General features: G+C 41.6%; 1 protein-coding gene across 3 annotated transcripts in view; it reads left to right on the top strand.

The window, feature by feature from the left end:
* The first annotated feature begins 838 nt into the window (after nt 1-838).
* Nucleotides 839-15650, top strand: part of PKHD1L1 (PKHD1 like 1) — a 196712-nt gene continuing 181900 nt past the window's right edge. For all 3 annotated transcript variants that reach the window (XM_070075409.1, XM_051843973.2, XM_070075410.1), the window contains exons 1-5: nt 839-998; nt 2860-2949; nt 12775-12919; nt 13867-13975; nt 15404-15461. In XM_070075409.1, the coding sequence (XP_069931510.1) occupies nt 926-998; nt 2860-2949; nt 12775-12919; nt 13867-13975; nt 15404-15461 (475 nt within the window). In that variant the 5' untranslated portion in view covers nt 839-925. The remainder of the gene's footprint in view (nt 999-2859; nt 2950-12774; nt 12920-13866; nt 13976-15403; nt 15462-15650) is intronic.

Consider the following 15650-nt stretch of genomic DNA (forward strand, 5'->3'; position numbering starts at 1 on the left):
ATAGCCCTTGGGGAGCAATCAGTGGGCAATGATATGCTGTGTGCCTCATGAGTCAGAGACCCCCTGGATCTCATTCCCTTGTGACTGACAGCCCCACAGGGCAACAAGGCCTTTCTTCCTGCAGACCAACAGAAAGCCCTCACCTGGGAGTCTACTGATTTGGGGAAGGCAGAGGAGATCTGGGCCCGGATCTGGAGTCACCCTGTTTGGGGCCTCACTCTGTGTGCAGGTGTATGGCGATGGACAAGTTCCTGAACATTATTGTGCCTCGGTCACAAGGCACTGGGACAAGGACTCTAACAACAGTAACCATTCTATTGGGATTATTGTGAGTTTGTGTCTATTAAACATTAGCTATAGTGTTCAAGACATGCAGAAATATCAATAAATATTTTGAAGATGATTAGTTACAGAGGGATCACATGATCTTATTTGATGTGAAGGGGGAGAGTGGGTGGGGCTTGTGTGTCAGGAAGAGGTATGGGGCCAGGCAGAGAAAATTAATGATCAGATGGGGCAGGCAAAAGAAAGTATACTGGACCCAAAGTTTTAAAGCTTGTGGGGAAATAAAGTCGGGGGCCATGGTTGGCCGACAACTTGACCATTGATCCCTCTCGTCCGAAGGAGGAGGGCCGTATCACCTAGGGGTCGACCACGGGATGTCAGCACCGGGTTTGAGTGTGGAGCTTTGACGAACACAGTCTGCTGGGAAGAGATCCAGGTGCGTCCTGGTGGGGGAGGGAGTGGTGTGTGACTGCGAATCCCAGAGGCTCAGCCCGAGAGTCGGGGGCGGGGCAGACGGGGCAGGCGGGGGTGGCCGAGTTCGCCTGGCGCGTGGGGCGAGTGTTGCGCGCCAGCGACTCGCGCTCCAGAGCTGGCGACGGCGGCGGGAGGCGGGCGCCGCCTCTGCGGAGCCGGCTTTGCGATGGGACACCTGTGGCTCTTGGAGACCTGGGTCTTCTGGGGGCTGCTCCTGCGTGCGGCGGATTCCCACACAGGTAATCAGGTGGGGCTGTAGGGAGGCAACCAGCAGAGGTCACTTGAACAAGACCACTGCTCTCGGGGGCGCGGGACAGGAGGGACCACCTGCCACCTGCGCGGGGCTGAAGTTGTGGGTGAGGTTACAGGGCGATCCCATGGACCCAGGGGCCTGCAAGAATGGCCCGGCAGACTGGGCCAGTGCAGAGGGAGCAGACGGAAAGGGATAGAGGTGGGACACAGAAAAAGAGACACAGAGTAATTGCGTTTAATTCATCAGCTTTGCTGATTCAATTATGGAACCTTCTCCCTTCCCTGCCCCCACCCTGTGGCAGGACTGACAAGGGACAGAAGGTTGGCTAGGCAGAGGGTGAGGGGCCTGCAGTGTCCCTCCCCCTCTCCCCCCAATTCTGCTTGGGTGCCTTTTCCCAAGGAAGGGAGGGTAATGTGCCCCTAGGACAGGAATGGGTCTCTGTGATGGGTGTCAGTCACTTGAGGGGCAGCTGCCCTGTGTCTTCAAAGTAATACCCAAGAGAGGCTGGAAGAGGCTGATAAGACAAGAAACTGGAGTTGTCTGCGGAGATAAGGGTAGGATGAACCTGAGATAGGCAAGGAGCCTCCTGGTTGGAGATAGGATACTGCTCCCTTGCTGGAGTTTCCTGCTCTTGGCGTCTGCTGCCTTCAGCATGAACGTGCCCGGAGCAGAAGCATCTCGGATCTCTTGGCAGACAGACAGCAAGGACATGGGCCTTGGGAGCGGGTCTCCTTCATGGTGCAGGGCTTTTACTGTCATAGGTGAAGTCCACCTGGGAACATTTCCCAGGCAAGAATCAAATATCCCATCACAGTTTCTTCACCACTTTCTCAGACACCCGCTTCAATTCGTGATTCCTGTGGCTTTTTTTTTTTTTTTTAATGTCCCTACCTAAATTTTTCTGCCTACACGGAGGATTTGTTGTGGGCTTCTAGTAATTACCAGATCCCTACAGTTTAGGCAGGAAATAAACTCTTCTATCCACTGTGTATTTTTGAGTTGTTTTAAAGAATTACTTGCAGTTATCCAGAAGAGTGGTTCATCCACCTTGTGTTTGCAAGGGCAGCGTCCCCAATCTAGAACTCTGTTTATCATTCTGGTGGTAGGTCCAGCCTAGCTGATCGTTCTCTGCTCTCCTCAATGAAGCAGCACACCCCTCCTCCCTAGAAGCCTGTGTGACCCAAGCCCAGTGACTGAAACCCCTCTTCTGATCCCTCAGGGCCTGAACTCCTTTCTGTAGTTCAGTTCTCTCTGTGCTAAGCTTTGAGATAGTTGGGTCTGTTAGATTCTTCTGTTGCCCTGGAAGCTAACACAATTTTTAGGTGAGTTAATGGATTTTACATTAAGAACTCATTCAGAAATCATCTTTCCTGAAGTCTCTGACACAGAAAAAAATTTCTTCTTAAAACACAGTATTGCTCTTTGTACCTACACAGGTCTTTCGAGCTACCTAGCATTGCACTCTTCTGTGTTTTATAATCTCTGTCTCCACATCAGCATTGTCTGCTGCTGTGCATAGATATAGAACTGCATAGTGGACCACTACATGAAATTAAGGCTTTAGTGACTGCTTTATAATATGTTAGGTAAGACTGATGAAAATGATTATGAATGATTCTTGCTCTTTGTTAGCATTTCACAGAAAACCCATAAATATTCACTCAGCTAATGACTTAACTCCCTGTTGAGTCACAGGTTAGGAGTAGAGCCAAAAATAAAACCTGAGTGTGATTTACTTTCCATCCTATAATTTTTTTACATTTTTTTCTGATAAATGTGTGATATATGATACAAAATTTGATGATTGAAGAACATGATGATTTTACCACCACTATACTATCTTTCAGGTGGTTCTAAAATAATCCCCAAAGTCACAGAAGTGATACCTAAATATGGCAGCATCAATGGAGCAACAAGGCTGACTATCAGAGGAGAAGGTATGGTTGCTTTTATTTTGACAAAGTTGAGTGAAGACTATGTTACATTGAGAGCTTTATGGTTATAATCAGCAACCCCAACACTCTGGGCTGGCACCTTGGCTCACTAGGCTAATCCTCCGCCTTGCGGCGCCGGCACACCAGGTTCTAGTCCCGGTCGGGGCGCCGGATTCTGTCTTGGTTGCCCCTCTTCCAGGCCAGCTCTCTGCTGTGGCCAGGGAGTGCAGTGGAGGATGGCCCAAGTGCTTGGGCCCTGCACCCCATGGGAGACCAGGATAAGTACCTGGCTCCTGCCACCGGATCAGCGCGGTGCGGCAGCCGCAGCGCGCTGGCCGCGGTGGCCATTGGAGGGTGAACCAACGGCAAAGGAGGACCTTTCTTTTCTCTCTGTCTCTCTCACTGTCCACTCTGCCTGTCAAAACAAAACAAAACAAAACAAAAAAACACTCCGGAGTTGTTTTGCCACTTGGCCAAAGTAACGCTCTCTGCCCTTTGAGTGCCAAAAGTCTCTATCAACCTGATCATCTGAATTATTATAGTATTATGTAATTCTGTCCTGTTTTAATTCCTTGCTTAAGACCAATGATTCCGTGATGGAGCCAAAAGAAACATGTTTAACACAACTCTGCAATTATTTGCTTTGTTCCTCATGTGTTTATTTGTATATCAAGTTAAATATGGGGGATGTCAAAATAGATATTCAAGGCCATGGTAGAGAAATAGATTGTTAATGAAAGAAGAAAGGCAATAGAAAGCAAACTTTGGATCCCCTCTCCTGCCACCTAACACCTATCACTCACCCTCTCTCCAGGTGTGGGTTAGTTTGATCCCTCACCTCCTTGCCTGTTCTATGGGTGAAAACATGCACTCAGTAAATATATTGAATGAGCAGCTCTTCCTAAGAGTAAATACAAATATGTAGTTGTGTCAGCCATAAGGCTTTTGCAATATAAGTGATAGTCGTATTCTGGTAGTTTGGAAATTTTAAAGGAAAGGAAAAACATTTTAAAAATAAATTAACAAAATGCATTATTTGATTTTTTTTTTTTTTTTGACAGGCAGAGTGGACAGTGAGAGAGAGAGACAGAGAGAAAGGTCTTCCTTTGCCGTTGGTTCACCCTCCAATGGCCGCCGCGGCCGGCGCGCTGCGGCCGGCGCACCGCGCTGATCCGATGGCAGGAGCCAGGTGCTTTTCCTGGTCTCCCATGGGGTGCAGGGCCCAAGCACCTGGGCCATCCTCCACTGCACTCCCTGGCCACAGCAGAGGGCTGGCCTGGAAGAGGGGCAACCGGGACAGAATCTGGCGCCCCGACTGGGACTAGAACCCGGTGTGCCGGCGGAGGATTAGCCTAGTGAGCCGCGGCGCCGGCCGCATTATTTGATTTTTAAAGTAAGTTTTTGGAGTCAGATTTGACAAAGCAAGATATTTAATTATTCTGTTAAATATATTGAAATGTCTTCAACATTTTTAATATGTCTGCAGAATTCAGTCTTTCATTGATGTAATTAAAAAGGTTTATACCTCTACATTGTGAACAGCAGAGTTTGGACTGAAGCATTCTCTTTAGAGTTCATAACAGGAAACAATGTTTTTTCCAGAGGTTATTTTCAAGATGTCTTTAACCATGTGTTCCTTATAATTGTAACTTCCTTTTAAGATGGTGTGTTTGAAGCCACTGAGTATTAAACAGAAAGATCAAGATTTAAAAAACAAAACAAACAAAAAACAAACTAAAAATAATACCTCGCCATCTTCTGTCTTCAAATCTCAACCTTTTTCTGATCCAGAAACCACAAGTTTAGGTATATGTAGACAAAGAACAACTCTAGGAAGAAACAAACAAAAAAATTCTATCCTCAAGGTGTTTTGGAAGACTATCATTGATTATCTAGTGATAAGCTTTACTCTTTTGTCAATGTTCTGAGACTATTAGACTTTTTTTTTTTAACAAAATATCATAGGGAAAATCTACTTTTCCTAGTGTCGCAGATTTTGGGTGCTTCTGACATAGATTTATGGAAGAGTTGAATTCTATTTGAATTGCAGATACCCTGACCCCACCATGGTTTATTTGTTTACTTTCTGGCTGATTTAATGATACAGGTGGCTAAATAAGTCTTTGTGTATGTATTTCTCAGAGACTGAGTCAAAATACTGCTTTACTGCTTTTCAGAAGCAGAGGTAAAATCATGGTTGTCAGGGTGGAAGGGGAGATGGAAGGTATTGGTGAGAGTAAAAACTTTCAGTTATGCAAAATGAGTAAGTCCTGGAAATCTGTTGTACAGCATGGTGCCTATGTATTGTGTACATAGATTCTTTTTTTTTTTTTTTTTTTTTTTTTTGGACAGGAAGAGTTAGACAGTGAGAGAGAGAGAGAGACAGAAAGGTCTTCCTTCCGTTGGTTCACCCCCCAAATGACTGCTACGGCCGTTGTGCTGCGCTGATCCAAAGCCAAGAGCCAAGTGCCTCCTTCTGGTCTCCCATGCACTTGGGCCATCCTCCACTGCACTCCTGGGCCATAGCAGAGAGCTGGACTAGAAGAAGAGCGGCTGGGACAGAATCCGGCACCCCAACTGGGACTAGAACTCAGGGTGCCGGCACTGCAGGTGGAGGATTAGCCTAGTGAGCCGCGGTGCCGGCCGTGTACATAAACTCTTTCAAAGGTTGTAGATCTAATGTTCTTTTTACAAAAATTAAAACAGAGCAGGCAGGAGGAAATTATTGAAGGCAATAGATATGCTTATGGAATTTCTTGTGGCAATAATTTCATTGGTGTATACTTATTTCCAGACTCACCAACTTGGATACCATACATTACATAGGTACAGCTCTTTTTCTTTTGCATGTAAAACACACTTCATTAATGTGGGTTAAATTGAATAAATTTTAATATAAATTTTTGGGTGCACATAAAATATACAGAATATGCATAAAGCAATGATAATGAGCTTTCAAAATATATCAGAACTCCTATGGCTACATGAAACTTGAACAAAGTTTATTTAGAAGGACTACATTCATATAATTTACCCCAGCTGTCTGTGATCCATAGATAGTTCATTTGTGGAATTATATGAAGTGATAATTTATTAATCAAGGACACTGACTAAATGAAATTGTAAATCCTCGGTGATTACCTAAATGTTGATCTTATTTGACTTTAAATTGTTCTTATTTTGTAAAGATTTATATATTTATTTGAAAGTCAGAGTTAGGCTGGCGTTGTGGCTCACTAGGCTAATCTTCTGCCTGCGGCGCCGGCACACCGGGTTCTAGCCCTGATTGGGGTGCCAGATTCTGTCTCGGTTGCTCCTCTTCCAGTCCAGCTCTCTGCTGTGGCCCGGGAGTGCAGTGGAGGATGGCCCAAGTGCTTGGGCCCTGCACCCATGTGGGAGACCAGGAGGAGGCACCTGGCTCCTGGCTTTGGATCATTGCAGTGTGCCGGCTGTGGCGGCCATTTTGGGGGGTGAGCCAATGGAAGGAAGACCTCTCTCTCTCTCTGTCTCTCTCTCTCTCTATTGCTGTCTAACTCTGCCTGTCCAAAAAAAAAAAAAAAAAAAAAAAAAAAAAAAAAAAAAAAGTCAGAGTTACACAGAGAGAAGGAGAGAGAGAGAGAGAGAGGTCTTCCATCCACTGCTTCACTCCCCAGTTGGCCAAATGGCTGGAGCTGCGCTGGTCTTAAGCCAGGAGCCAGGAGCTTCTTTCAGGTCTCCCACACGGGTGCAGAGGCCCAAGGGCTTGGGCCATATTCTACTGCTTTCCTAGGCCATAGCAGAGAGCTGGATCAGAAGTGGAGTAGATGGGACTTGAACTGGGGCCCATATGGGATGCTGGCACTGCAGGTGGTGGCTTTACTCCCTACGCCACAGCACCGGCCCCTGTTTTATTTTTGTAAAAGTCATTACAAAAATATTGTAGAAAGGATTGACTTACAAAGTGAATTTTCAGAAATTCCACTTACTAAGAAATCTACTGTTAAACATTTTGGTGTATCCAGATGACTTTGGGTTATTTCCAAATTAATATTGAGTTTAAAAGCAGAGAAATGCTCATTCATTATTATGTTCAAGGATTGCGCTTAAGGAGCCAAAGTTAGAAGATTTTACATTTATGATACCTAAACAAAAATATCTTGAGCAATGGCATGGTCACAGAAATGATTTTATCTCCTTCTACGGTGAATAATTCAATAAAGAACATTATTTTGATAAAGTCAGAAGTGTATTGCTCACTTGTCTTCCTTGATATCATGTCTCTCGTTATTAAAAAAAAAAAATTAGAGTCAGTTGTTCAGCCTAGCCTGGATGGGACACCTATAACCCATTTCGGGGTGCCTGAGTTCAGGTCCCACTCTGTTCTTGATTCCAGCATCCTGCCAGTGCTTATTTGGGTCCCCACCACTCATATGGGAGGCCTGGATGGTATTCCTGGCTCCAGTCTTTGGCTCCAGCCAGGAGCCTTGTTTGTATTTGGAGAGTGAAACTGCAGATGGAAATGCATCCCTCTCTTCTCTGTTTGTTCTCTATGTCTCTGTCTCTCTCAAATAAATAAATAAATAAATAATTTCTAAAATCAGTAACAAGAGTAGGGTAACATTTTACTTTTCTATTCTTTTGTCTTAGTTATTTTCCTGTTACAATGCGTGTCATGCATGTTTTTGTTGAAATATACTTTTGAATTATGTATTTTTTAATATTATGGAAAGTACATGGATTTTGGTCTATCTGAATGACTTTCAAATCCATCTTTGCCACTTTATACTATGTGATTGAAACAAGTTACTTCTCTGAGTCTTATGTTCCTCACTAGTAAAATAGGCTATTAATTCCTACCTCTTGGGACTATTGTGAATATTGAAAGCAATGCTGTAACTAAGGTACCCATGATATAGTTTATGCTCTATAAATTGGAGCTATTTTGGTTTTATTATATTTTGCATTTATGCTATAGGTCAATTTCACTCAATAGGATTTATCTTCCACTTGTCATACTATATCTTTCTTTCTCATTCTTGTGAATGTTATAACTTTTAAGTAGGTTAATATACTCTCAAGCCTGCATTTTATGGTTGAAAAAATAAAACCAGCCTGTATTATCCATGACAGCTGCCAGCTTTAGCAACGCCGACATTTTCCATGATAGCAGCAAGGGCGTTACTGTTGGATTACTGCTATCAGGAGACCCAGGTTGCATGCCTGGCAATTCCTGTCTCCAGTTTTTCTGCAAAAGAAAAAAAGAAAACATCAACAGGTCAGGAATTTCCACTTGAAGCCTCAACTTTGTTTCAGGGTACACCCAACCCTTCCTGTAATCTTAGTACTTGGAGTGCTTCCAGAGGTGTCTTCTTTATGCCCAGTTATTTGTTTAGAATTTATACACTTAAAATTCTTTTCACAAGTGATTTCTTTATTTCTTTTCACCTATTTGAACTAGCAAAAAATTAGAAATATTTCTATGCTTGTATGTTTAAGCAAAAGTTATAATGAAAATCTGAACAATTCTTGTTGATTTGGTGCATCTATTCTCATTGGTTTCACCCCATGACATTTTCTCTCTCTCTCTCTCACACACACACACGTATGTATAATGTATATATGTATATATGTATATATGTATATATGTGATATTATAGCACCTCCAAAGCTCAGAACAATATAATCTTTTGTTGGAATTATTTTTAAGGATTTTAGTGAGCTTAGTAATGCTGAAGATTTGTCTTAACATATCATTGATTTAATATATGCATTTTAGAAACAAATATATATTTATATTACATCAAGAATGATACTACAAGTAAAACATTCCATTCTTTAGTTACCAGGAGCCCTTCTGTGTGTCCCAAACTCAATGTGAACTCCAAAGATAAGCAGAAATTGGCTAAAGAATAGAGAGGGTTTATAAGTAGAAGTAATTTGCTTTGCTGTTTTCACAATTCCATTTTAGCAGTAACTGCCTTTTTAGATTCAGAACAGCAAATTCTATGCAAATATCCTTCACATGAAAATATGACATTTTTATTTGTACTTTATGCTGAATGAGTCATTTGGCTGTTTTAAGCTTTGAGTAAAATAGTGGTGTTTATTAAAATTGCTACCCTGTGTTTACTAAGTGCTTATTTTTCCTGCATATAAAGGAAAGATAGAATAGGAACTAGGAACATAGGGACTGGGTAGTTACTTTAGATAACAGGTAATAAATAGCATTGACATCTCAACCTGGATTCAAATCCTGGCCATCTACCTATTGATTGTGTGTTTTATTTTATTTTATTTTAAAATTATTTTATTTCATTTTTATTTGAGAGGTAGAGTTATAGACAGAGAGATGGAGAGAAAGGAGCCCGGAGCTTCTTCTGGATCTCTCAGGCGGGTGCAGAATCCTAGACCTTCTTCTAGGTTTCCCATGTGGGTGCAAGGGCCATGTGGGTGCAAGGGCCCAAGCACTTGGGCCATCTTCTGCTTTCCCAGGCCTTAGCTGAGAACTGCATCAAAGAAGCACAGCTGGGACTTGAACCCGTGCCCTTATGGGATACTGGCACTGCAGGTGGTGGATTTACCCACTATGCCAAAGCGCCTGCCCTAGATTTACCATTTTCTTATTCCCTGATGTTAAGTTTGTTGTTGTACTGTGGGATGATATGGTTTGTAGGAAGTTAAGTTCTGAAATTTAAATAGCTTACAGATTTACATTAATGACATAGATGTAACTATTTTATTGTAATAGAACAATTTTTATAACTTCAAAAATAATATCATCAACCTGACTGTAATGATGTTTCATATTAAGTACCTATGATACTCAGAATAATATTTATTTATTGTTAAGATTTTTTAAAAATTTATTTGAAAGAATTACAGAGAGAGGAAGAGAGGCAGAGAGGTCTTCCATCTGTTGGCTCACTCAAATGGCTGCAATGGCCTGAGCTGGGCCAGGCCGAAGCTAGAAGTCTGGAGCATCTTCTGGGTCTCCCACATGGGTACAGGGGCCAAAACACTTGGGTCATGCTCTGCTGCTCTCCCAGGCACAGCAGCAAGGAGCTGGATCAGAAGTGGAGCAGGGGGCTGGCACTGTGGCATAGTAGGTAAATTAGCCACCGCCTGCAGTGCCAGTGTCCCATATGGGCACCGGTTTGAGTCCTAGCTGCTCAATATCCAATCTAGCTCTCTACTATGCCTGAGAAAGCAGTAGAAGATGGCCCAAGTGCTTGGGCCCCTGCACCCACATGGGAGACCTGAAGAAGCTCCTGGCTCCTGGCTTCAGACTGGCCCAGCTCTGGCCATTGTGGCCATTTGGGGAATGAACCAGCACAGCAGATAAAAGAACTCTCTCTGTTTCTGCCTCTCTGTAACTCTGCCATTAAAATAAATTAATTAATTAAAAAAAAAAAAAAGAAGTGGAGCAACCAGGCCCACTCTGGTTGCAAATCAGCTGCATTTAAAGGTCAACTCATTCCATTGAAGGAGTTCCACTCCATAGAGTGGCAGGGTTCAATTCCTACCTCCTTCCACCAACCCAACGTCTGGCCCAAGCTTCTGTATTCTGAACAGAAGCACCTGTGTGGCCTTGGGGCTTGTATTTCTGGCAGTGTCACTGAGCCACCCTCCTAGGACCCAGGAAAACACCTTTTGGATTACTACGACCCCCACAGCACAGCAGGAGGATAGGCCCCCCCTGCCCAACCCAAATCAGACCTTGGTATTACTCTGCAAGCTCTGGGAGGTGCCCACCCAGCACAGGCAGGGCCAGGAAGCTGCCACCACCCCAGTACATGCTGCTCAGCTGAGGAGCCAGTGAGGAGGTGAAAATATTGCTTCTTTATAAGGAATACATTTTATGGTGCCAAAGTTGTAATAATGAGTACAGGACCGTGAAGTTGTATCACTGAAATCTCTGGTTTAATAAGATGATAGAACAGTCTATTAAAACCACAGCCAAGATGTCTGCTTGGGTACAATGTCCTGATGGGTGGGATGCTATCCTCCATAATGTGGTCCATGCACTGAACCAAGGACAGACACATGCAATTGCTTCCAGATAGATAGAAAACACTGAGCTGGAAATAACAGCTTGCTCCCTTACATAATCACTCTCAGCGAGCCAGAGATTGGATTGGTGCTTTCTGTCTTTACAGCTTTAGATACTGCAGGATTTGTGGTCTGAGTTTCCAAGTAGAAAATGCTTCTGCTGAGACTCACAGTATGAGTTTCACTAAATTGAAACGACCATTAATATCCAATCATCTTGAATTCATCAAGCACACTTAGTTAGCACGTACTACTAGAGAGAGTTCTGAATAATATGTAGAGTTGCCTTGGCTTAAGGCAGATAAGGAGAAGTATCCAGAATTCAGGATACTCAAGAGTGTATCCCTTGGCTTCCATGTCCAGTGATAACTGTGAATACGTAATTGTGTCAACCATCGCCTATCAATGGCAAAGCAAATAAAGTTTAGACCTCTCAGAGATGAAGGCTAGTGTCACCCCCATTAACCCCCATTTCTGGCTAAGGTTTTGGGAAATCTACAATAAGTGATAGAGAAAGGGCTTGGTGAACATTAGTTATAGCCTCTCAAGACCAGTTAAGAGTAGTGTGGCTTGTAGCTTGTCCCACTAACCCTCTTTTTTTTAAAAAAAATTATTTATTTATCTATTTGAGAGAGAGAGTTACAGATAGGGAGAGGGAGATACAGAGAGAAGGTCTTCCATCTGCCAGTTCATCCCCCAAAGCTGGATTGATCCAGAATCAGGAGCCAGGAGCCAGGAACCAGAAGCTTCTTCCAGATCTCTGATATGAGTGCGAGGGCCCAAGGGCGTGGGCCATCCTCTACTGCTTTCCCAGGCCCTATCAGAGAGCTGGACCAGAAGAGGAGCAGCTGGGATACAAACCGGCTCCAATATGGGATGCTGGTGCTGCAGGTGGAGTCTTAGCCCACTACGCCAATGCACTGGCCCCTCACTAATTCCACTTGTATACAACCTTTTACAGAGCTCTCCACTGGCCACTGTCCTGATAGACTATGCTTACATGGAGGGCATGGATGGATATGTATGATGTGAGGGGTGGATTGTCTCAGATCCCTCTTACACAGCTTCATGTCTTCTTGTTACCTCTGGTTTGAGCCACAGAGGTTAAAACAGTCCTCTGTGTTCTTTGACTCAGTCTATGCTTCCAGCATCCTGACTGAAGTTCCCACAAAATGTCTTCCTCTAATGCAATGATTTAGGACATTCAAATTCCTATAGCCTATACCAACGTGCAGTCTGAAATGCGGAAGTTATTCCCCCAGAGGGGAACCCTTAGCCAACGGGGACTGGATTTGATGAATAAATGCTGCTTATCATTGGTTTTGTTCTGAGGAGAATGCTATATTTTCCCTAAAATTCCCAGAAGATTGAGCCCTAGTTGTCCTCAGTAGTGGCCAGATTTTCTTTATTCAAGTTCTGTTCTCTCTCATCCTTAAGGGATCACTGCCTAAACAAACTGTCTACTTGCACGTCTGCACCTCAAACTGCTTTAGAGGAACTCAAGGTCAAAACCTCATCTTTTATAAAACACTGTTCTCCTCCCTCCTCACTTTAACCTGGCTTTTCATAGTAGTTATCCCCATTAGATATAGCAATGCTTTTATTAATAATTAATTAAAGGCCAATTTTTATGCTTCCAAAGATTATAGTCATAGGGAGAAATATGAGATAAGTTAACTGATGATTTCAGCACTATCTATTTTATTTATTGAATTCATTGAATTCAATACTGAATGATAATAGTTGGATAACTAAAATTAGAATCCCGTGAATAATAATTTGTTTTTCTTACTTTTTCAGGTTTTTCCCAAGAAAATCAGTTCAACTATGGAGTGGATAATGCCGAGCTGGGAAACAGTGTGCAATTAGTTTCTTCTTTCCAGTCAATTTCTTGTGATGTAGAAAAAGATGCAAGTCATTCAACTCATATTACATGCTACACTAGGTCTGTTGTGAAGTATCTCTAGCAATGTCATTTTCATCATGTCAAGAATCACAATTACTCATATTAGAATTATGATAGGTTAATCTCCTGATTACTATAAGTAATATTTTCTAATTATGTTATTATTTTGTATGTCATTATGTTTAGACTGCTATACTTTTATTGTACTCAATATAGTGCTCTTTTTACATACTGAATGAAAATATATTCTTTACCCTTTTCCATGTTTTAGAGCTATCATCCTATCATTATTGAGCCCTTGTAGAAGATAAATGGCCACTATTAAATTGTAATCATGTGTCTCAAAATACTAAAATTATGCTTTCCTGTCCAGTTTGATTAATTTTGCTCAAAATCTTCATAGTCATTAAGATTAAAAATGATCATTTTATGTAATGCCATTTCAAGTTCTTTACTATTAGCTTAAATTTATTGGTGTTGTTACCAACATAGAAAATATTTCTAAAATGATTTTAGATTGAAGATTTCAACATTGATCTGAAAAACAAGTAATACATATTCCAGATTTCATCTATATTAGGTTTCCTGGCTGCTTTTTACCAGTGAAATCTTACTGAGAAGGAAGCCTGGTTAATTAATACTTAAAAACAAAAACAAAGCATGAAAAGTTAAATTATCTATGGCTGTTACTGATTTAAGTGATTATTAATACCTCTGTCATTACTGTATTTGTTATCTTCATAATAAACACCAATGTGAGTAATCAGCATAGTCATTCCCTGAGCTTCCTGATGTTGGAATATGCAAAATGCTTGGGATGGAGCTCATCTCCTCATAAGAGAGAATGGAGTTTAACTACACATAAATTACAATTTAGAAACTTCTGTCCAAAAATGACATGTGGTCTGGGGCAGTATTTTTCATTAATACTATATTCTAGTGAGGGAGCTGTTATATTCTTGATGTGTTCTGCATTTACCTTCCAGAGCAATGCCAGAAGGTTCCTACACTGTGAGAGTCAGTGTGGATGGGATTCCAATCGCTGAAAATAACACGTGCAAAGGCCACATCAGCAGCTGGGCGTGCACCTTCAATGTACGTAGGGATCACCTCTTTAACTTATGTATTATTGACCTTGGTTTCTTTCTTGCAGAATTGGGTATTTATTTTTTTTAATTTACAGATTTTTTTATATTTCTACATTTAAAATATCTTAGCATTGTCTAAGGATAGTATTCCCCAACTTTAGCTATCCTCCACAATAAATGAATTTTTTAAAATTTTATTTGTTTCCTCCTCCTTTAAATTAATTTTACTAATGAATTAAACTTTTTATATTTGCAAATTATTTTCTTGTTCACACTCTCCCCCTTCTTCATTTCTGCTTTTATTTTTATTCTTCCTTTTCCTATTTTCAATGGACTCACTACTTCATTTTAAATAGAAATAGATCTACTTTTCCTTTTTATATCCTTTCTAATGTAATAAGATAAAATGTGACTGTGTATACCATATTAGCCATTCACGACTTAGTTGCCATAAATTGGGTAAAATACATTTGCTTCTAAGCAGCATCCCATATATTTTTAAAAGTTAATTTGTGTTTTAAGTTGTCAGTTACCGAGTACTACAGTGTTCCAGTGCCCAGTGAAATGCTGAGGGAAACAAGGGTTTCTCTGATTCCAAAGCTCTGATTGGGCTTGCTCTTTCACATTCTGAGGATCTCAGCTGAACAACCATGCTTTTAAGCTTTGTTTTACATGATCTCTTTATTCTCTGGTGGGTTGCCTTGTGTTGCTTCTGTGTTTTTGAAACATGCTTCCTTTCTTTTTTTGGTCTTCATAGACTTAAGCAAAATCAGACTTTCTTTAATTTTATTCACCAAATCCCTTAGTCTTTACCAGACAGCTGTATTATTATGGTTCAGTTTGGCTTACACTGTTAATAGAAGAATGATGTAATTTTAAAGTTCCAGGTTAAAAACATTCTGAAATGAAAGAGGATTTTTTTTTTTTTTAACAGGCAGAGTTAGACAGTGAGAGAGAAACAGACAGAGAGAAAAGTCTTCCTTCTGTTGGTTCACTCCCCAAATGGCCGCTACGGCCAGTGCGCTGCACTGATCCGAAGCCAGGAGCCAGGTGTCTCCTCCTGGTCTCCCATGTGGGTGCAGGGCCCAAGCACTTGGGCCATCCTCCACTGCCTTCCTGGGCCACAGCAGAGAGCTGGCCTGGAAGAGGAGCAGCTGGGACAGAATCCGGTGCCCCAACCGGGACTAGAACCCAGGGTGCTGGTGCCGCAGGTGGAGGATTAGCCAAGTGAGCCACGGCGCCGGCCGAAAGAGGATTTCTAGACGTAAGAAAAAGACCTTGAATGATCAGAAAATGTTATAAATGTTATTTCTTATATGTAAAAGGGAATTTTTTTCAGTCATATGGATAATGTTGAAATACAAAGCAATATAACAAATAGACCTAGCTCATAAAACTAAGAACAAAAATAATGCATATTGTCATTGTTTTATAGGCAAAAAGTTTCAGAACCCCAACAATAAGAAGCATCACACCTCTATCTGGACCACCAGGTCTGTTATACAATAGCTGAAATGTCTTTTTTTTTTAAATGGTAATCTGTTTACTTTTTAGTATATCAAATAATTATAAAACCTGAAAATTTATAAATAGCCTTTTTCCAATTATAAAAATAATTACCAGTATTTTCAAATGATTTTCATTCAAAAGCTGCATCTTAATCCACCAAATGTACTGAATTT

This window comes from Oryctolagus cuniculus, chromosome 6, assembly GCF_964237555.1.
Source record: "Oryctolagus cuniculus chromosome 6, mOryCun1.1, whole genome shotgun sequence".
Classification (NCBI taxonomy): Eukaryota; Metazoa; Chordata; class Mammalia; order Lagomorpha; family Leporidae; genus Oryctolagus; species Oryctolagus cuniculus.